This window comes from Topomyia yanbarensis, chromosome 2, assembly GCF_030247195.1.
Source record: "Topomyia yanbarensis strain Yona2022 chromosome 2, ASM3024719v1, whole genome shotgun sequence".
NCBI lineage: Eukaryota > Metazoa > Arthropoda > Insecta > Diptera > Culicidae > Topomyia > Topomyia yanbarensis.
Genome location: NC_080671.1, coordinates 287,937,363 through 287,960,435, shown reverse-complemented (window position 1 = coordinate 287,960,435; position 23,073 = coordinate 287,937,363). Strand labels below are relative to the sequence as shown.

General features: G+C 42.4%; 1 protein-coding gene across 1 annotated transcript in view; it reads right to left on the bottom strand.

The window, feature by feature from the left end:
• LOC131678626 (regulating synaptic membrane exocytosis protein 2) overlaps positions 1-23,073 on the bottom strand; it is a 978,270-nt gene that overhangs the window by 380,903 nt on the left and 574,294 nt on the right. Inside the window, exons 7-8 of the mRNA XM_058958857.1 lie at positions 2,267-2,448; positions 1,500-2,197 (exon numbers count right to left, since the gene is read on the bottom strand). Coding sequence (XP_058814840.1) covers positions 1,500-2,197; positions 2,267-2,448 — 880 coding nt within the window. The remainder of the gene's footprint in view (positions 1-1,499; positions 2,198-2,266; positions 2,449-23,073) is intronic.

Here is a 23,073-nt window from a genome sequence, read left to right as displayed (position 1 = left end):
GTCATGCATAAATGACGTTGCATATTAGGGGGTTGGGGCACATAACAATTTTGCGATGTAGTATGACGAGGGAGAGGGTAGCAGTTGTGCGACGTAGTTTAAATTTTTTTTGACGCGTATCAACACCCATCTATTAAAGAAAATAATTTAATGTTCCTCTATTCTTAAGACACATTAATGTAAATTCATACAAATTACTTTTCATGCGATTTTAAAGTTTTTCGATTCGCGGTATTGCAAGCTCTCTAAAAACGTAAAGCTTCCTTTACGCTGTTGCAAATTTATGAGACACGAATTCTCCGCTAAAAAGAAGCTTCACAGGAGACAAACAAGGAAGATTTATCTGCCTGACTTGTAGCTGAATTAAATTTTCTCTTCTGATTCAACCAAACAAAATTTATTAACATAGACTAACGTTGGCTTTTTAGGATCAAAACTGTAGCAACTGAAGGATTATGAACTTCTTTTCATACTCCATGACATATAAAATTCAAAAGACCTGTCAACACGATTTTTGTCATGAAATGGATTCACTATGCATGCAAAAAATTTGTAAGGACATATATTTGAAAAAATTACACGAAACAAACTTGGATTATTACCGGTACCACAACCCTACATTGCATGTTATCGATGATTGTGTTCTATGTAATTTACCATGAGGAGATGAAGCCGTTTGTCGTAGGACGCTTGAATGTTTTATTTTATGCCCCTGCGATGGCATTTTGTATTGAATATACCACTCGACAAAGTTATAGAATATTACTACAAAAGAAATTGCTGAAGACAGCATATATTTAACTTTAATAGTTTTCGAGCTATGGAACATGTGATATGTAAAACCCCTTAAAATTAGTTTTTTTTTTTCATAATAACTGTTTAGCCATTCTCCTACGTTCTTGGGATCTTCCCAAAAGTTGTTTGCGGTGTTTAATCACTCGATTCACTCGATTTCGACCGATTGTATTGTTTCTATATGAGTAAGGCAAACCATATGCAAAACACCCTGTAATCGAAATTCTCCTGCCGAAGTGTAAAGATATGTTGATAGCTGAAAAAAGTGGATGCATTTTCGAAAACTTGAATAATGATAAAAGCAGAGTGAAGCAGTTGATGATACGTGACTTGTAGCAGCATTAATACAGACAATTTCGTATTATTGGTTATTGTAACTATTTTTCACAATAAGATATATTGGTTGGGTTATACAGACTTCATAGATAATACGCGTGATTTGAAAAATTTAAGCATTGAAAAAAGAAAAGTTGAAGCAAAATAACATGCATTTGAACAAAAAAAAATACCGCGATGAATACAGCAAAGTACTGTGGAGGCACATCTTACCAGAGATGAGTGACGGAAACATTAAGCTAGAAATGAAAATAGGCCTATAAGAGCTTGTAGATCAATCATAGACTGCATATAGAAACGCAAAGAGAAGTATGAGGAGGCATATTGTATCCAGAAAATGAACAATGAATTGTAGTTATCCAACTTACTCTTCGAGTTTTTCCGTTCAAGTTCGCGAGATAAGCTCATTGTTCGTGTGAATTCTCCTCTACTCTGATTAAAAGAACGTTTAATCTCATCTTGGTTGCGCTTTGCAACAGAAGATCTTCTTCGTTCTCGATTGTAGCCAAAAAATGATATGTCCCCGCTTTTATATTTTTCCTGATCTTGGAATGATGATCGTCTCGAACCAGGCAACGATTTGGAAAAATCTATTCCAAGCTGGTAGGTCTCTATTTCTAATGTTTCTGATTGTGAAGAGCCCCTTCTGTTGAAAGCCCAGGCATGGTCGGGATGCAACAGAGAGCTGCCATCTCCTATGCTTTCAGTGTCTTCCGAGACCGATCGATGAAATCGATAGTCAGAACCTCTTATTAGTTTTGATACATCGCCAGAAATGGAATTCCTAGGAGATGACAAGTTCGTTTTTGCAGGAGCTCCGCGCAATTGCCTAGGGTCTTCGAGACGATACCAAACAGCAACATCATCCAAGAATGCTTTCTGAAGCAAGACTTTACATTCGCCTAAAAAAATTGGCTCTGATTGCGGAAGCAAATCGTGCAATGCGATGTCGATGTGTCGATCAAATAGAGAGTCACTAGGAATTGCTCTGAACGTAAATGTCGCATTCCATATAGGGTTCAAGGAGGGTGATGATACCTCAGTTTGCATAACGTGCGTTTCGTTACTGTTAACAAATAGTATAGAAAAATTTAAGTTGTATAAACTATCTACAAACTGTTATATATTTACATACATTTTTGGAAACATTTTGATCGAGGCGTATGCCTCGGGTAATCCTCCATATCCCAGCGACTCATCACGAGGTGGCAAATCATCTGCGGCCATCAGAGATACTACCAGTTCGTTTTTATCTCCTTGGTACCACACTTGTATTTGGACTCGGCCAGATACCTGTTTTTCTTTAGCGAGTTGTTCCTGTAATGTTCCAGTAGATTCACCTGTTATTAGTTTAGTATCAGGTTTTCCGCAAGCAAAAATGTAAAACATGTACGTATAACTAAAAGTCAAGCAAGATTTGAAGAATACTTTATTGAGTAATAGGGGAGCCCGGGGCTAGTTGGCGGTTGGAGTAAGTTGGCGGAAGCCCCTTTTCTCCGTTTCTATTAGACATAAAGCGTTGTCTCTCGTTGTGTACCTCAAGTAATGTGAAACACATTATCCGATGTGTTTTTGTTGCAAAACATTTTGTTTTGTTGAAATTGTGGGCGATATTGTGTTATCGAGCATACCAAGTAAATTTTCTAAATTCTAAATACTTTGCGGTATTTATGGTGATTTTCAATCTATTTCCCGAATGATTATATTTTTCGATAGCGCGTGAAAAGAGCTTTCAGTATCCGTCTAGATATTACATCTATCCACAAACAAAAGTTATTTTTTAAATAGTTTTTAATAAAATATGCGGTTGGGGTAAGTTGGCGGTGTTGCACGCGGGGCAAGTTGGCGGTACTATTTACAGTGCAAAAAAGTCGTCAAAAATTTTTATTTCTGGAATTCACTCCACAGTAAGAAAATCTTGTTCTTGTGTATCTCGCCAATGTAGGAAACATTTATTCCAGCCAATTGCACAGAAAATTTCGAAAATTTGCTTTTGAATAGGGAGTAAGCGTCAATGCAAAATGCTGGGGTATTGAAACTGAAAAATAATAGCAAATGTCGGTTAATATACAGTTTTCTCGAAAAGACATTCAGCACGTTCCAAAAGGACCCTTGAAGTAATTGAATCGCCATTTGATTGCGTAGTTTTTGCCATATCCTCACATACCGCCAACTTACCCCGGGCCCGGGGTAAGTTGGCGGGTTTTCCGCCTCACATATTATTGTCTCTAAAAAAGGAGAAAATGCCTCAAACACTTTTAAAAAAAATCAAAGATGTTGCCAACAGTCTGCTCTTTCATGCCGCGTGTTCTATTTTGCAAGATCTACATCAAAGCGGTAAAAATTGAAAACTGAAAACACCGCCAACTAGCCCCGGTCTTCCCTACAGCGTGCATTGTACCAATAAACATTGCTGCTATGGTTTAGTACGTTAGAATGCTGTAGTTTGAGGTTCCAAATGTATAGAGTTGTAGTTGATGTAACACACATTTATAAATGTGCCTGCGAATGACATTGCATAGGGTACATCCATAAATGGCGTAGCATTACATGGGGGAGGGGCAAGTTTTGTATTTTGTGATGATGTGTGACGACAGGAGGGTAGGGGGTCATGTCATGCTACGTGACTTTTTAGCAGAGAATAGGGGATTACCAGATCTGAAAACAATCTTACTCATTTCATTTAACATTAACTGTTAAGAACCACCTGTTAATACATTACTTGTTTGTTTGTTTGTTTGTTTGTTTGTTTATTATTGGCTTTAACCCTAAGGGTCATTCGCCTGATAGATTAAAAAGATGGGTGGGTAATGTCAGAGACATAACCGGAGTGAAGTAGAATACACTTTAGACTGGTTAAACAAATGCTACAATTTTGACTATCTTCTGATAGGTTGCATTAAAAGCTGATATTTCGTTATTTCTAATGGAAATACCGAAATAACGATACACGTACATCGAAATCTAAAATATTCGAACATATTTATCTATATGGTAATCCTAAAAAGAGTATTTAATGAATGTTATTGTAAATTGAACAGGGATTGTAATTCTCTCTCACTCACGCGAGAAGTAGCTTATCCGATGTCCAACTTTTCCGAGATAAGATGAGTCGCAAAATTCTCCGTCTCCACAAATAGCGTGAGAATGATTTTCCGGATAAAATTTATTTGACTTTTTCCTTCTCACCGGAGAAGGTGATAAAATTTTAATTTCGTGAAAATTAATAAAAACTTCAAAAAATACACTCAATTACAAAGAAAAGCGGCAAAGGAGTATGATAGACTTATCGTGTTTTGGAATAACGACAGCAAAGCAGGGAACGCAAAAACGATATCGTGATAAACTCATTCACTCATTCTCCGGCTGTTTTATTTATCCGGAGAAATAACACGTTGTATTTATCCGGAGAAGTTGTGTGAGTGCCAATAACTTTTCGTGTGAAAATGTGAGTTTTTATTGTCGCAGTAGCAATTTATCCGGGCGCATTTACTCATATGAGCGATAAATGCAATGCCTGAAATTGAATCATTACACGAAACTGTTAACAAATCACTCAAATGATAATTTTTTATTTCGTGCCATTCTACGACATGCCGACGATATTGTTCACAAGGGGCTCACTTACCATCCAACACTCTTGTCAAGGCCAAGGGCCTTTTGTTTGGGCAGTATTCGGAATTTAGTTGGAGCTAGTGTTTTGTGCCATCTGAGACGGTGTGCTTGGTGAACTTTTCTGACAGCTACAAACGGCCGCTTCTTCTTGTATCCTTTAACAATGTTCGGAAACATTTGGATCGACGTATATGTTATGGCGATACAAGCAAACTGATATTGGGCAGCAGCATGCTGAGTTTTTATACCTGACTACAGCACAATGTTAGCTCGCCCTTTTTTGTGTTGTCCTCAATATGTGTTCTTCGTAGCTCCTCCCCTTCGTTGGTCGATACACAAGCAAATTGTGTTGAACGCGTCGGAGTGCCGTTTACTTGGTAGCTGTAATGGAATGCCTTGCTGTTAAAGTGTTGAAATTGGAAGGAAATGCTGCCCGTGACAACAAAAAGACGAATTATCCCACGTCTTCAACACCTGGCGATTCGTAACATAGAAAAGTTGAACAAACAAGTGACCATTGCTCAAGGTGGTGTGTTGCAAAACATCCAATCAGTAGTGCTGCCCAAGAAAACCGAAAAGAAAGCATAAATCGAACGCTGAAACTCGCAAATGAAATGCTGTAAAAACTGTCCTTTTCAGGACGATCACACACTTTTGATTATGAACAAAACTGAAATTGCGAATCTGAATGGGCCAATCGACGAACTGCATTTCTATTGAGCAAATTTATCCGCCAAAAAACCATTTCCAGACAGGAAATTCTGTGCTGGAACAGCAATTTCTTTGCGATTTTGTCGTCTTTTGCACATACATAGTTTATTTGGAGTATTTTTGGAATTATCAAGTTGTCAATTTGCAACATTCTTTGAAAATATTGTTGAACTTTTATGAATGAAGGCACGAAAACGAGCGTTTGATCGTCGTCCTACTACCAGCATCAGAGAAGTAGCAGATCAGCATTTTTCGCTACATGGCCCGTACCAAACAGGCCGCTCGTTAGTCCACCGGAGGAAAGCCTCCCTGCAAGTAGTAAGCAACGAAGGCCGTGTAAAAGTGCCCCAGTCACGGTTGGCGTTAAGAAGCCTCATCGCTATCGAACAGAAACTGTCGCCCTGCGACAAATTCACAGCTATCAGAAATCGAGCGGGCCTAAATTGGGACCAAAATAAACCACAAACCAACAAGTTCTTTTCAGGACCAGCCAATTATATTCCAGTAAGATATAAATGAAATTTTCGTTTTCCATTGCCTTACAACCTCCCTACCCCTTTCCTCACGGCTTGAATTACTATCAATCTTGATGATGCTGTGCGGTGGGGGCATTAGTTTCCATTATAATGGAAAATTTGGGTTTGCGCGTTTTTCCCAAAAGTTTCTTAGCTGTGCTGTTTTCAAGGAAGTTGTAGTTGAATTCAAAATACAATAGTTTACTTCTATTATCAGAGCTGGATCTTCCAACGAAAACGCCGCTGGTCCGTGGAATGCTCGACTCTGCTGCTTGTAGGATAAGGTCGGTCAATTCGTCCGGGTCATATGCCCGTTTCCATTCAAACCTACTGGCGAAATTTTCTTCGAAGTCGTTCCAATTAGCGTTGTCGTATAGCCAACGTCTACGTCTCGAGGTTGATGGAGGGGCCTGTTTGAAGGATATCTCAATCGGATTGTGGTCGCTACTACCGATGTCACTGTTTGTTGACCAGAGGCAATCCCTGGCTAAAGCAGCAGAGCAGACGGTCAGGTCGATTGACGATGTCGTTGGGCCACGTAGAAATGTGACACTTCCGTCATTCAAGAGTACAGCATTTTTGCTCTCTATCACCTCAAGAATACTGTTTCCACGTCGACAGCACTTTTTGGAACCCCAAGCAGAGTGGTGAGCATTGAAATCGCCCATGATTAGCCACGGAACAGGGAGTTGGTCGATCAGTCGATTGAGTTTGTCACCGACTTGGCTGATTCCTTGTGGAATATACAACGATACCACCGTGCATGGTGTAGGGTACTTAATTTTCCGGGCAACTGCCAATAACTCGGTGTCTAGTTGGATGGGTTCGGATGGAACGTCGATTCTTGTCGCCAGTCCTACAGTTTGGTATATATTGACCCCGAAAGTTGAGTCCCAATAATAGCGGTGTCTCAACCACGAGGATGGGTCGATGTTATTTCGCAGGTGTGTTTCCTGTATGGCCAGGACGACAGGGTCCATCCGGTCAATCATTGTCTGAAGATCGCCCAAGTTATTTCGTAGCCCGTTAACATTCCACTGTATCGCCAAAGTACACCTGTCGCGATGAACGGTCGTTTCCTCTGAAACGGAACTTGGGGAGCTGAACTGTTCGTGATGATCGAAAGGCTGTGGAGTACTTACCCGGGGAGTAGCCGGGCCCCCTGCATCCGCAGCCGCCGGAAGCTCTTCGGAGAAAGCCGGGACGTTTCCGGACGGGGCTGATGCAGGGGAGAGAACCTTTTCCCTAAACAGTCTGCGGTTAGAGTTGTTGCTGTAGTCGTAATCAGGCGGACGGGCGGATTGCCCTTCCGGTGACCACTGGGGGTGTGGCAAGCTGTCCGTGAAGATTGAGTTGTTTGTCTCTTCTTGGGTCTGCTTCCTGTAGAACCGCATTGGATGCCCAGAATATCCAGCAATAGGGCTTAAGGGTCGTAAAACTGTGCTTTTGGCATTGGGTTCTGATATACTGTGTTGGCGATACTGTTGGGCAGACATGCAGACTGCTCTTCCAGTCACCGCATGGGGTGTAAGGAAGGGTCCACGTAGTTGAGGAGAATCATCTCTCTTACTGGTTAGTTGCGGTAGGGGTTCGTTGGGTAACATAGGCCTCCTCCCGGAGATGAAGAACGTTGGTTGCTGCCTGTAAGGAGTTCAGGGGCATTCATTTGCTCGGGGGTAGGTGTCATATGAAGTCGACTTACCCGGGATGGTGTCGGGTCCCCTGTACCGGTAGCCGCCGGGGGCGCTTCAGCTATGGCCGGAACTTCCCCGGACAGGGCCAGTACAAGAGGGAAAGCGTTCTCCCTAACCAGGCTGCTATCTATTTCGGACTGTCTGTTGTTGCGCCCAGCGGGGGCGAACGTTGTGCGATATTTGGTATATGGACAGATGGACTGCTCTTTCTGAGCCCGCATGGGGTGTGGCGAGGGGTCCGTGTTGTTGGGTGGCGTCGTTCCAGACGGTCTTTCCCTGGGGCTTCCGTTGGGATGCCGACCGGGAGCCCGTGGCTGGCCGGTGGTCGTGTTTGTGAGTGTTTCGGTGGGCTGATGTAGGGTTTGATGTATTGGTTGAAAATGGTCCTGTTTTGGTGGTTTGATGTAGTCATGGCGGGCGGTCTGCCTGCACGATAACCCGCAAGTGTGCGGGGTGTCTGAAGCGGCCGATTCTTCCACCGTTTTAGTAGCTGCTGTGGAGGGAGGTGGCGGAGCAGTCATTTTTATCGGTCTGGTAGGTGGTTCGTCGGACGGCGTCGGTGTGAGTGGGCTGGTTGGCGTTAGTTGTTGTTGCATTTGTTGTTTATGTTGTTGTTGTTGTTGTTATGCTATTGATGCCGTGCTGGCTAGTCCGAGATGTCGGTTGTCGAATCTTTAGTTTTATTGGGAATCCGCTTAGAGTGGTGTGGAGGGTTAGTAGAGGGCTGTTTCCGGCTTTCTACCTTGCCGGGCTCATTATTTGGGCAGTTAGTTTGTGTTCGTTGAAGAAGTGGGCTTCTTGATTTGTCCTGGTCTGGATATTCTCGAGCCTTTTGGGAACGATTGCGACTTTGTCTGCCTATAACCGGCTCTGTCGGTGTAGGAGCGACGAAAGTGGGTCGCTTAATTTCCGTTGTCAGAGGCCCCTGGTAAGATGTGGCCACGAAGGCTTGTCGTAGAGCAGCCATCTCGTTCGTCAAGTCTTTGTTGAGGATCTTCTCTTCGAAAATCTGCTCATTCAGCTTTGAGATAACGCGATCCTTGCTATCGCTGGGTGCTTGATTGGAGACAGTGGCGTAGCCAGAAATTTGGTTTGGAGGGGGTTTTGATGAAAATCGCAAATTTTTTGACAAAATGCTAAAATTTAATATGAGTTTGATAAATTATTGAAAACTCAAAAACATAAGTAGTCTAACAGATGTCATTCCAGTCTACAAACAAGAAGGATCAACATGGAACAGTTTTCAAACCTCTATATATTATTTTCTTATATATGTCAATGAAGTAAAAAATTGCGATCTTTTAAAGTGGGATAAAAGATCTAAAAAATTTTCAACGTTCAAGATCACCTAATATAATAATCCTTGACTTTGAAGGTTTGACAACTTCGGGAAGTTATCAACATAAAACAGCGCCTGATTTGATATAGAAATTTTAGTGATTAACTCTCATAGAGGTATTTATGGTGAATTAATTATTCAAAAATATTAAGAGACATGGTGCCTTCAGCAAAGTTTTTGATAATGTCATTTCAAACAATTTTGTTGAAAATATGAAGGCTACATGAATTCAACATATAGGGATTTAAATGGACTGGGCCTGCTATATTTCTTCTTAGTGAAGAAAAATTTAGGTGAAAACTATTTTTTTCTGCGCTACGGATAAAATTGTTTGAAACAATCATTGAGAGTTGAGAACACAAAACCTATAACTAAATTATGGATGGATGGAACTGAAACTTGCGTTTCGACTTCATCTCATCAGAATCCGACAGCTTGATGCTAGCTCCTGAAAATGGAATCACTTTTTGTGTTTTTGAGTCCTTTTAATATCTGGGAATTATTTGTTTTAAATCCAGTTCCCTTATTTTTTTGTAAGCTTCAAAGGCACCTTGAACGCAATGTGAATTTATTATTTAATTACCGCAGAAGAGATACAGTAATTTCAGAATAGCTTGTTGTGAAGGTTTTCTACTACTATATTTCGATACTCTGAATATATGGGATATTTATGTCTTTGACAAAGTTGTTTGAAATAGCACTTTCGAAAACTTTGCTGGAGACATTAAGTCTCGACCCAAATTTGGTTGAAGAGTAATTCTTGTCTATAATTACTTCTAGAAGGATTAACCGTCAAAATTATTCTATCAGCAGATGAACAGTTTTACGTTTTGAAATTCATCAATGTTACTTAACATCGAAATTTGGCAGTTTCGAATGAATGTGATCGTGACCGTTAAAAATTTATCGAGCATTAATTTTACTTTTCTTCATTAGTCAACCTCACAACTTGCAGTACCAGTACGTGGCACACAAAATTTTAGTACGCCATTCATTGCATCCTGCTAAGAGGCTATTCATATAGTTGATAATACAACAAAAATCCAATGCTCATAAAACCGATCCTGACCTGCTAGAGACAAAATTACATCAGCTTTCAACTAGTTTCTGAAATGTTATTCTTGTTGTTAACCATATTGAATTGTTGTCTAAACTCTACACAATCTAAAAAAAAACATTTTCAGCAAATGTTGAAATGTATGTAAGGGACCATTCATAAATTACGTAACGCAAAAATTGCCCAAAATTGACTCCCCCTCCCCCATGTAACTAATTGTCACAAATTTCTCCATCCCCCCCTCCCCTATTACGTAACAAATTCCAAGAAAAAAAATTTTTTCTTCGGTGAAAACATGTTACGTGACGATCTAGCTAACTCCCCCTCCCCCCTATGTCACAACATGTCACAACTTGTTGTACCCCCCCCCCCCCCTAAAAGCGTTACGTAATTTATGAATGGTCCCTAAGTTTTCGGTAAACAAGCTTATGTTTTATATGCAATCAACCTATTCAAATTTAGATTCCCATTCGAAAAATTGTCTCTAATCCATATTTTGAAGCATCTTTCCAAAAATGAGCTCATAATAATCCATACAGTTATTTTATTTTACATTGAAGTAATTTGACAACTATGGGATTTTGGCTAAGAGATAAGTTACAAGATCTCCTGCCCACAATTTTCCAAAAATTCTCATGACGCTTTAAACACAGTTCTCAATATAGTGATCAGAGAATATTTTTCCAAAAATATTTTGTGGAATATTAAATTAAATTCGTCAGCATCAATTTTTTTGTTCAATCCGATTAATTTTGGTTTGGGGGGGGGGGGTGGTTTAACCCCCAACCCCCCCCCCCCCCTGGCTACGCCACCGGTTGGAGATTGTTTCCTTCAGTTGGGCGATTTCGTCGCGCAGCAAACGGATGGTGCGGTCTCTTTCATCAGTACCTGGGGTTAACCTTTCTTTTAGTGCGGAGGTGTATGTTGTGCTTCCTGCCCCTTGGTTGGCCAGGGCTCTAGCCTTGGGGAAGGTGAGATTGTTGTCTGTCTTGATCTTCATAACTAGATTTTCTTTTGGGAATGTTGAACAACTTCTGTCCCTAGCTGAATGGGACCCGTCGCAATTGACGCATTTGCTGGTCCTTAAGCATGGGTTTTCTCTGCTCGTCTCGTGCTCTTCGCTGCAGTTGAGGCAAATTTCTTTTTGAGCACAAGCTCTGCTTCCATGCCCGAATTTGCCGCAGCGAAAACACTGCATCGGTGAAGGGTAATATTTTCGCACGCTTACCCGGACTAGACCCAGGAAGATGTACTCTGGTAAGTGCGAACCGGAGAACGAGAGGATGAGTAGAGGGGTGTTGGTTGGTATACCTTCTATCATTTTTGTAATTCTCCGAACTTCTATTACATTTTGCTCTTTTAGAGCCGTAAAGATCTCTTCCGCAGCTAAATTTTTGGTGTCCGGATCGTAGATTATCCCCTGGATTTTATTAAGGCGCGGATGTGGGATGACTTCTACCTTGCATCCGTTTGATAATTGGTTAATTTTCATTAGCTTTTCGTGGACCGTTCTTGAAGAGGTTCTTAGTATGTATTGCGTACCTCGTGCTTCTTTTGAGGCTTTAATCCATTTTGTGGGTTCCGTGCCGATGGCATTTTTAAAAGAAAGGTGAATGATGAAAGGGTTGATAGCTCTCAAAAGTAGAGTTGGTTGGTCAATCTGGTCTCCGGAATTAAGAAAACGCGGGATAGAATGACTTAAGGGCGGCCCCCTCCAGGGAGTGGAGTGTCAACGTCCATCACTCGTTACGACTTTTTGAACAGAAATTTTTTTTAGTGTCCGAATGTCTAGATATATGAACACACTCCTGTATTGAAATTTTTGTCGCGAACGTTTTGACACGGTACCACTTTGGCCCACAGTGGTAGTCTAACAACGCTGGCCGCAGATGCGCTACCGAGCGAAACACTCTGGCTGGGAGCGATGGCGCGCGATTGTTTACTATCACACCTTTGTTTTTTTCACTGTTTTATGCACTTTTTGGTCGATTTCCACTAATCTTCCACGAGCGATAACTTCTACGACACTTGCTGGTACAGTTTAAATACTTCCACGGTATATCACCCGCGTAAAAACGCCAATAAATACTAAAATATATGAGATCGTGAGACACTGTTCCGTACAGGCGCAGTGGGCTGAACTCGAATACAATACATTACTTGCAAATAAAGAGAGAAACCAATGTTCAATACGTAACAGTTTCCATATATATGATTCCAAAATAAAAAGTTTGTAAATTATTTGGTTCCTGTACTGGATAGTTCGTGCTTTTTTTATTCAATTCGTTTATTTGATAAGGCACGTTTGCGTTAGCTTAAAGCTGCCATTTTTTCTTTGTTTTACATTTTGAATTGCTTAAAACTAGGAGGTTACACATTTAATATAATTTTGTTTTTATATAATAAAACTAAAGGAATTTTACAGCTAACCTATACATATACAAGAGGGGATAATATAATATTCGTAAGATTAGGAGGGGGGTCATTTTGTGTGTTCTTTGTATAGCAATGCACTTTATGATTTTTAGAAGGGAGATTGTTGGAGCAATTAAATATTAACTAAGGGGAACATTTTACAAGCTTATTAACTAGGAGTGGTTCAATTTTATTAAGATTGGGGAGATTAATTAGGGCTATTACTGTTGGTACTGTTAGGCATTTCTTAACGAGATTAAATATTGATCAACTAAAACTAGAAGATAGGGGGGCACCTAAATTTTGGGAAGATATTCAAGGGGGGCGAAGTCCTACATCTGTTTATCAGAGACATGGGAGAGAGGGTGGACAAGGCTGGCAGAGGGGGGGGGGGAATATAAACTTTCAGTTTCCGGCATCAGGAATCAACGGTCAGGATTACAGATTCGAACGGATGCATCAAGTATTGGGACGCCGGGCGGTTTTTGAGCCGGCAGGGGTTCCTCTAGACGATTTCGTAGTTCGGCTCAGATGCGGATCGGCAACATACCGCGTTGCGCGTGTGATGTTGTACTGTAGGTCTCGTGTTGTTGGTTCATTCGACGGATGTTTTGTCTCGTCTTGGAGTCGTATCAGACCATCGTTGGGGTACGGTAGGCGGAAGAGGGCACTTCTGGGAATGACAAGAGAAAAGATAGGGGCATTTAAATTTGAATATGATGGTTTTGAGGAACGTGTATATAAGGGACTGTTGCGGCGCAACGTACATCTTGGACGCTCCCCTTCTAATATCATCGAAATTGACAGTCAGTTCTTTACTCACATCTAGGTAATATTAAATATGTACGTTAGTGTAGGTAAACGGTGCAATACTTGACAGTGTCTTGTATCCGTTAAAATGTAAATGTTCCTTACAAATAACCATTGTACTCTTAGTTCAACCACCGCCATGTGCGGTTGGTTTGTTTCGGTCACAAATTGAAATAAATCGATTTACCGATTTAGAAACCGTTTCGAATTAATTACGCGATGTGTCGTTGAGCCGCCTAGAATTGTACCTAGCATATTTCGCTATTCTTCGCCGTTTCTACAGCCTAAAGGGGAACAAATGAGTGTCGACTGGTAATCCTAGCGTCATGCCTGAACCACTTAAAATACAACGTAGGACCTATCACTGGCGCGATCATAATGGTGCCGTGACCAGGATGACCAGGAACCCCCAATAGGACTGCGCATCTGGCATAACAACGATCGCCCGATGTCGCAAGTTTATGCATTCGTCATTTCATAAATGAATCAGCCATCGAACCAACCCGCCGCAATTCAACAAATGATGCACAACCGCCATTTTGTAACCTATAACATTAGGTGAGTCACGATGAGTTTCGTCTACTACAATGTTTTAAACTCGGAGCCCAGCCCTCCGTGCATTGATCGGAACCAATCCCCACCCGTAGGAGCCAAGTCCTCCATTGTCCGGAGCCGAGCTCTACCCGCAGGAGCATAGTCCTCCACTGTTCTGAGCCAAGTCCTCCATTGTTCGGAGCCGAGTCCTCCACCCGCCGGAGCATAGTCCTCCATTGTTCGGAGCCAAGTCCTCCACTCGCCGGAGCCGAGTTCTCCACCCGCTGGAGCATAGCCCTCCACTGTTCGGAGCCAAGTCCTCCACCCGTCGAAGTATCGCCTTCCATTTGTCGACTTACCTTCCATACCAACTTCCATCGTATTTACTTTGGCAGCATCCTAATAGGAACGCAGGTCTCGGACTCTACGAAGTCAGGCTTGGGTTGCCTCGTGCGTATCAGCGAGCAACCACCATAATCCAGGTCGTCTCCTAGTGGCAGTTATTTCTCACAGGAATCATCTTATTCATAAACCAATGGTTTGTTGTCACAAAGCAGTTCCGTCACCATACATACCATCATCATTATAGATAGGAATCCAGTGTAAACAATCGTCCAGTTATTGTTGCTTAAATTTTGGAATTGGCACGAATCATGAAAACCTAAATCCTTCCGTGAAATGCATACATTAAGTGCAGCAGAATGTAAGCGGCAATCGATTCCAGAAAGAAAACAACCTCTTACCGAGTGAACCAAAATATCATATCAACAGTTCAAGTGAATGACGTCCCCAACCTCCGTCACAATTTCGCAACGCTTCTGAAGCGGCTGGATGATCGTGTATAAAACCGTTGGTTTTGGCCGGGGAGTATGTTGCGGCGCAACGTACATCTTGGATGCTCCCTTTCTAATATCATCGAAATTGACAGTCAGTTCTTTACTCACATCTAGGTAATATTAAATATGTACGTTAGTGTAGGTAAACGGTGCAATACTTGACAGTGTCTTGTATCCGTTAAAATGTAAATGTTCCTTACAAATAACCATTGTACTCTTAGTTCAACCACCGCCATGTGCGGTTGGTTTGTTTCGGTCACAAATTGAAATAAATCGATTTACCGATTTAGAAACCGTTTCGAATTAATTACGCGATGTGTCGTTGAGCCGCCTAGAATTGTACCTAGCATATTTCGCTATTCTTCGCCGTTTCTACAGCCTAAAGGGGAACAAATGAGTGTCGACTGGTAATCCTAGCGTCATGCCTGAACCACTTAAAATACAACGTAGGACCTATCACTGGCGCGATCATAATGGTGCCGTGACCAGGATGACCAGGAACCCCCAATAGGACTGCGCATCTGGCATAACAACGATCGCCCGATGTCGCAAGTTTATGCATTCGTCATTTCATAAATGAATCAGCCATCGAACCAACCCGCCGCAATTCAACAAATGATGCACAACCGCCATTTTGTAACCTATAACATTAGGTGAGTCACGATGAGTTTCGTCTACTACAATGTTTTAAACTCGGAGCCCAGCCCTCCGTGCATTGATCGGAACCAATCCCCACCCGTAGGAGCCAAGTCCTCCATTGTCCGGAGCCGAGCTCTACCCGCAGGAGCATAGTCCTCCACTGTTCTGAGCCAAGTCCTCCATTGTTCGGAGCCGAGTCCTCCACCCGCCGGAGCATAGTCCTCCATTGTTCGGAGCCAAGTCCTCCACTCGCCGGAGCCGAGTTCTCCACCCGCTGGAGCATAGCCCTCCACTGTTCGGAGCCAAGTCCTCCACCCGTCGAAGTATCGCCTTCCATTTGTCGACTTACCTTCCATACCAACTTCCATCGTATTTACTTTGGCAGCATCCTAATAGGAACGCAGGTCTCGGACTCTACGAAGTCAGGCTTGGGTTGCCTCGTGCGTATCAGCGAGCAACCACCATAATCCAGGTCGTCTCCTAGTGGCAGTTATTTCTCACAGGAATCATCTTATTCATAAACCAATGGTTTGTTGTCACAAAGCAGTTCCGTCACCATACATACCATCATCATTATAGATAGGAATCCAGTGTAAACAATCGTCCAGTTATTGTTGCTTAAATTTTGGAATTGGCACGAATCATGAAAACCTAAATCCTTCCGTGAAATGCATACATTAAGTGCAGCAGAATGTAAGCGGCAATCGATTCCAGAAAGAAAACAACCTCTTACCGAGTGAACCAAAATATCATATCAACAGTTCAAGTGAATGACGTCCCCAACCTCCGTCACAATTTCGCAACGCTTCTGAAGCGGCTGGATGATCGTGTATAAAACCGTTGGTTTTGGCCGGGGAGTATGTTGCGGCGCAACGTACATCTTGGACGCTCCCCTTCTAATATCATCGAAATTGACAGTCAGTTCTTTACTCACATCTAGGTAATATTAAATATGTACGTTAGTGTAGGTAAACGGTGCAATACTTGACAGTGTCTTGTATCCGTTAAAATGTAAATGTTCCTTACAAATAACCATTGTACTCTTAGTTCAACCACCGCCATGTGCGGTTGGTTTGTTTCGGTCACAAATTGAAATAAATCGATTTACTTAAGAAACCGTTTCGAATTAATTACGCGATGTGTCGTTGAGCCGCCTAGAATTGTACCTAGCATATTTCGCTATTCTTCGCCGTTTCTACAGCCTAAAGGGGAACAAATGAGTGTCGACTGGTAATCCTAGCGTCATGCCTGAACCACTTAAAACACAACGTAGGACCTATCACTGGCGCGATCAGGGACATATAGGGAATATCGCGGCTTGCTAGTACATCTCGAACCGGAACATTATGTGATCTTCCTCGGTCCCGAAGGGAATCGAATAGTTGAGATCTGGCAGAACAATACTCGGCGCGTGCCCAGACAACATGTTCGATCTCGTGATAACCGTTGCAACAAGCGCAGATACCGCTATCCACGAGCCCAATACGCCGGAGATGTGCGTCCAGCGTGTAGTGACCCACATCCATCCCCCTGAACCAAGGTTTCGTCGATACCTTAGGGATTATCGAATGAAGCCACCTTCCCAGTTCACCATTGCTCCATGAAGTTTGCCAACTTTCGAGGGTTCTCTGGTGAGTAATACTGAAAAATTCGCTGAAGCTAATTGGTCTTTCATATATGTCACCTTGTAAAGCGCCCGCCTTAGCTAAAGAGTCCGCTTCTTCATTACCTGGAATGGAGCAATGCGAGGGAACCCAAACTAAGGTAATCTTGTACGATCTTACAGACAAAGCACGCAGGCGCTCCCAGATTTTCCCCAGAAAATATGGAATGTGCTTTCTAGGTTTCATTGAACGGAGAGCCTCGATTGAGCTGAGGCTATCCGAGACAATAAAGTAATGATCGGTGGGCAAAGTATCAATGATCCCAAGGGTATACTGAATAGCAGCAAGTTCTGCGACGTAAACTGAAGCAGGATCACTGAGTTTGAATGAGGCGGTGGGGTTTTGATTGAATATACCGGAGCCAGTGGAGCCGTCGAGGTTTGACCCATCGGTGTAAAACATCTTGTTGCAGTTGACTTCTCGAAATTTACTATGAAAGATGCTTGGGATCACTTGCGGACGTATGTGATTCGGGATTCCACGAATCTCGTCTTTCATGGATGTGTCGAAGAATACAGTTGAATCAGAAGCATGAAGGAGATTGACACGGTTGGGATAGTTTGAAGAAGGATTAATATTTTGTGCCATGTAATCGAAGTACAAGGACATAAATCGGGTTTGAGAATTGAGCTCGACAACCCGAGCAAACGAAAAGCCCATAACACCCCCATGCTCATGGGGTTTGTCATGGGTGTTTGAAATGGGTTCAACCCATGAAAACACCATCACCATGGTCCGGTAGATCCCATATAAAACACCATATGTTGGTGTATTTATGGGTTACTGAGACCATTTTATGGTGTTTTGAAGGTTGTGAATTTTGGCATGGACCATGTTTAAGGTCTTTTCAAGGGGCTATGTGGTGTTTGAACCCATGAGTATTTGCCCTTTCGATATTTGCAATTACTAACGGGTTCAAGATATCGCATCGGATGAGCATTCGATATGAGAGGTCCCAAAATCGATTTTTCAGCGGAAGAACGCCCGCCAGTACTTCTAAACTCACATATGATGAGTTTAGAAGTACTGATGTCGAGTGCATGCAACCCAAAGCAATACGCAACAACAATAGTGGATTCGCTCTAGTTTAATGAAATGTATGTTCGCAGCGGAAATAGAAACTCCCGTAATCCATCACCGATAATATCGTTGTTTGGTACAGCCTGATTAGGTCTCCTGGGTGGGCACCCCATCATGTTCCGGTTATTGTACGGAGAAAGTTGATCCTTTGTTGGCACTTCTGTTTCAGATACCGAATGTGACATCCCCAGGTACCTTTAGAGTCGAACCAGACCCCGAGATATTTGAAAGTTGAAACCTGAGCAATAGTTTACCCATCAATTGAAGCTGTAGTTGCCCTGGTTCACGCTTCTTTGAAAATACGACTAGCTCACTTTTCTCCATGCAGAACTCGATACCCAGCTGGAGGGCCCAAGCAGACAAATTGTCCAAGGTATCTTGCAATGGTCTTTGCAGATCGACGGCTTTGGGTCCTGAAATAGAGACCACACTGTCATCTGCAAGCTGCCTTAGCGTGCAGGAATTGAGAAGACATTCGTCAATGTCATTCACGTAAAAGTTGTAGAGAAGGGTCTTAGACATGAGCCCTGGGGAAGACCCATGTAGCTGATTCTTGATGTCGATAAATCACCATGCGAAAAATGCACAGCGCAATCGGTCGTTACGAATTGTGGTCGGAGGCTGGTTTTCCTGGTTTTTGAATGGCGATGACCTTCACTTGCCTCTAGTCATGAGGGACAATATTATCCTCAAGAAACTTATTAAATAAATTCAACAAGCGTCTCTTCGCAGAGTCTGGCAGATTCTTTAACAAGTTAAATGTGATTCTGTCTGGCCCTGGGGCTTTATTGTTACATGACAAGAGAGCAAGTGAGAACTCCACCATCGAAAACGGTGTTTCGTTCGCGTTATCGTGAGGGGACGTGGCGCGGTAGATCTGTGTCGAGGCGGAATCCGGACAAACCTTCTTGGCAAAATTGAATATCCAACGGTTTGAATATTCCACGCTCTCGTTAGTACTGTTTCGGTTTCGTAAACGCCGGGCCGTACTCCAAACAGTGCTCATCGATGTTTCTCTCGTTAGTCCGTCGACGAACCGGCGCCAGTAGCTACGTTTTTTGGCTTTCATCAAACTCTTCATGCGCTTTCATCAAACGTCTTATACGCAGCGGCCTTCTCCGCGTACACGTCTGAGCACTCTTTGTCCCACCATGGAATGGGGGGACGACCGCGTGAGTTCGCGTCTGGTACGCGTTTAGTCTGAGCTTGATTCGCGGTATCGAGAATCAAGCCAGCCAGGAACCCGTACTCTTCCTCCGGAGGAAGCTCTTGTGTCGATTCTACTTTTTCGGATATCGCGGACGCGTAGCTCTTCCAATCAATATTTCGTGTGAGGTCATACGAAACATTGATTGTATTCGGTGGCCCTGAACCGTTAGCAATATTAATTACGATTGGCAGATGGTCGCTGCCGTGGGGATCAGAGACTATTTTCCATATGCAATCTAACCGCAGCGATGTCGAGCAGAGGGACAGGTCTAAGGCGCTCGGACGCGCTGGAGGGGCAGGAATCCGTGTCATTTCAATCGTATTCAAAATGGTCATATTGAAGTTGTCGCAAAGCTCATTGAGTAGGGTAGATCGATTATCGCCATGAAGGCAATCCCATGCCGTGCCGTGGGAGTTGAAGTCACCTAAAACTAGCCTCGGTGCGGGGAGGAGTTCCGATATATCGCAAAGCCGTCGGTGGCTAACTGAGGCTCTAGGGGGGGGGGGGGTGTAGGTGGAAGCAATGCAAAGGTCTTTGCCTTTAATTCTGGTTTGGAAAACGACAACTTCAATTCCTGGTGTCGAGGGGAGCCCGACCAAATACTCATGGGTTCAAACACCACATAGCCCCTTGAAAAGACCTTAAATATGGTCCGTGACAAAATTCACAACCATCAAGATACCATAAAATGGTCTCAATAAACCATAAATACACCAACATATGGTATTTTATATGGGATCTACTGGACCATGGTGATGGTATTTTCATGGTTTGAACCCATTTCAAACACTCATGTCAAACCCCATGACCATGGGGGTATTATGGGCTTTTCGTTTGCTTGGGAGGTCGATTCGATTGAAAGAATAGCACTTTTTGATCCCCAAAAGTACTCCTCCGTAAGAGTCTTCTCGATCCAAGCGAATAATATTAAAATCGTGGAAGTGTAGGGTTTTTCCTGAAGTGAGCCAAGTCTCGCATAGGGCAAATGCATCGCATTTCAAATTATTTAGTAAGATTTTAAACGAATCGATTTTCGGGATAATGCTTCTGCAATTCCACTGTAGAACAGTGATTAAATCCGTGACCTCGTTCGATGAATTAGCCATCAAAGGATACAATCGCTGAAAGGAGGGGTCATTTCGCAGTGAACTTTATCAAGAATGTTTTTACTGCGGGGAGAAAGCTTATCAAGATGCTTTTAAGGGAGTCAGAAATATTTAAAGCTGTAAGAATCCGGTCCACAATGTCAGAGAAATTTATTAAGCCAGCGCTGTTTTCTTTCTCTGGCTGAGATATGGGAACACTTGGGGTTTTTGATGTCCCTGGAAGTGCTGAGAACTCCTTTTCTGAGCTCAGGTTACTGAGACCAGGAGCGACTTGCTTCGGTTTTGCACCAGTACTTCCTTGAGTAGTTATTTTAGGGGGGCCATGAAGAGACACCTTCTGGCCTTTACGACGAAGCTTGGGAGAAGAAATGTTCCTCCTTTTTCTATTGCTTCTAGGCACAGCAGAAGATATTCCCTCCTGGGGTTCATCACAGTCGCCTTCGTCAGTAGACAAGTTGGTATAGATGTTCGTAGAGACAGGTGGCGTAGCTATCTTAAGCATTTCTGCAAAAGATCGCTTAGAGCGTCCCTGAAGGGAACGCTTAAGATTCTCCTCGCGCTGTTTGTACGCGGGACATGAAGGGAGATCATGTGGGTTTTCCCCACAGTAGAGACACTTTTCGACATCTCTACCACAGGAATCATCCGCATGATTCCCACCGCATTTCCCACAACGGGATTTATTGCTACAATGGGAGGCTGTGTGTCCCAATTGTTTGCAATTAGTACAGTTCATGACTCGCGGCACAAAGAGGCGAACAGGCAGACTAACCTTGTCAAAGAGGAGGTAATTGGGTAGGGCAGAGCCGGCGAAGGTCACCCGATAACGTATATGACGTAGTATTTTCTTGCCGTCAGCTGCGACTGATGCTGAATGCAACGTTTGCATTCCAGTATCTTCACTGGCTTAAGCATGGGGTCTTTGAAACAGCCAGTCCCATATTTTAGCAGGTCCTCGCAATTCAGACTCGAATCGGAAATGACCCCACTGACTTCAACCCTGCTAGCTGAAATATACACCCTGTACTCCTTCGTAAAGGGCTCGTAGCCAGCAATATCGTTTGTCTGAGTTGAGCTGTTAACCACCACCCGAAGCTTATCAGGGCGAATTTTCGATATTTCTGTCACGGCCGAATACCGATCTGTCAGAACTCGAGAAATCTGCAACAGATTCAAACACTTTTTTTCTTTGGTCCGAAAGAAGATCACAAATGGCCCGGTGGCCGAGCTCGGATATACCTTGAGCCGGGGAGCCGATTTTATTTCGACGTCCATCTCACCTTGAGATGAACCGCTGTCAGGGGAAGTCATTTTTGCACGGGCCTATTGCCCAGTGCACGTTATTAAGACAACCAAGAAGGGGAAGCGTAAACTGATACTTAACTTGTGTAGGTAACGGTATCCAGACGGCTTACTAGAAGAACACTGCTTCACTTGTCATTGACCGGTTAACGGTACTCAGAAACAGAAACACAAAGAAGGGAAAAAATACTGAAACCTCAACTAGGCGTAGAGTGTGCGAATAACCTTGAACGCGGATTAACTCTATTTGTCGCTATAGAGTGTAAGGACCGACGACAAAAGACTTCTATCTCGACTGAGTGCTCGATAACGAATGAGACAGTTCGTGCTTTGTTTATTATTTGTTTAACCTTTCAAGTTTTTCTAATTACAATCGAAAATTCTTGAACATGTGCGAAGTTAAAAACGATGTATTTTCTTTGCTAATTCTCGACATTGCGTATTCTCTAACAATACATATTCAACCTTAGGGGGAAGATTACCGTCAAGCTACGTCATTGCCAGAGGTACTTAGAGATTTCTAACGAAATGCTACGATGGGGGAGATGGGTGCTGAAAATCACTTAAAAAAATGCTACATCATTTATGGATGTAGCCAAAAAATACATAGCAAAAACACTTTCTCCTTGTTAGTATAAGGGTAGTTAAAGCAGTTCGATAAATATTATGCCTAAGTCGGACGCTTAGAAAAAATAATGTTGAGGGAAATGGCGGTAAGTCCGACACCTCTCGACTTTTCCTCGAAATCAAATTTTAAATCATACAATAAAGATAGTATATTATCAGTACACCACGGAAACGCTCGCGATCGCATGGCAACTAAATTACTAGTCGAATTTCTGAAATCGATTGGTTAAAATTTGGTACAGCTAAACGATTGTTGATTTTTATAAACTGTCATTTTTGTTTTTGTGTCAACAAAACGGTGGCTGAAACAACTAAAGCATCTAGTTGAAAATGCGATGCTGTCAGTTAGCAAAGACACACATCATATGGATCAGCTCATCAAATGAGTTGTCTACTAATTTTATTGTTGATTTTAAGAATATTGCGTGTTGAAAATTAAAACTAATTTGGTTGTTTATATCAATTGTTTTGTTAATAAATAATTCCCAACCAGTTGTAACAGCTAAAGTATTTGTTGGAAATTGAAAGATTTGGTTGTTTTAATTGATTTTTTTTTCAGGTTGGCAAAAAGTTGTACCAGTTGATGATTTAGTTAATTCTAGGTTGGATTTGTGATTTGGAATTATAGATAAAAATTATATTTTTTATTTTTTCCTAAAGATATGATAAATGAATAAATTACTTATAAAAGTATATAAATACTACAAATTATTGGTCATATTGAACAGAAAAAACTTCAATCCCGTCGAAACACACCAGACAGTCAAAACAACAATTAATCTTGAGCG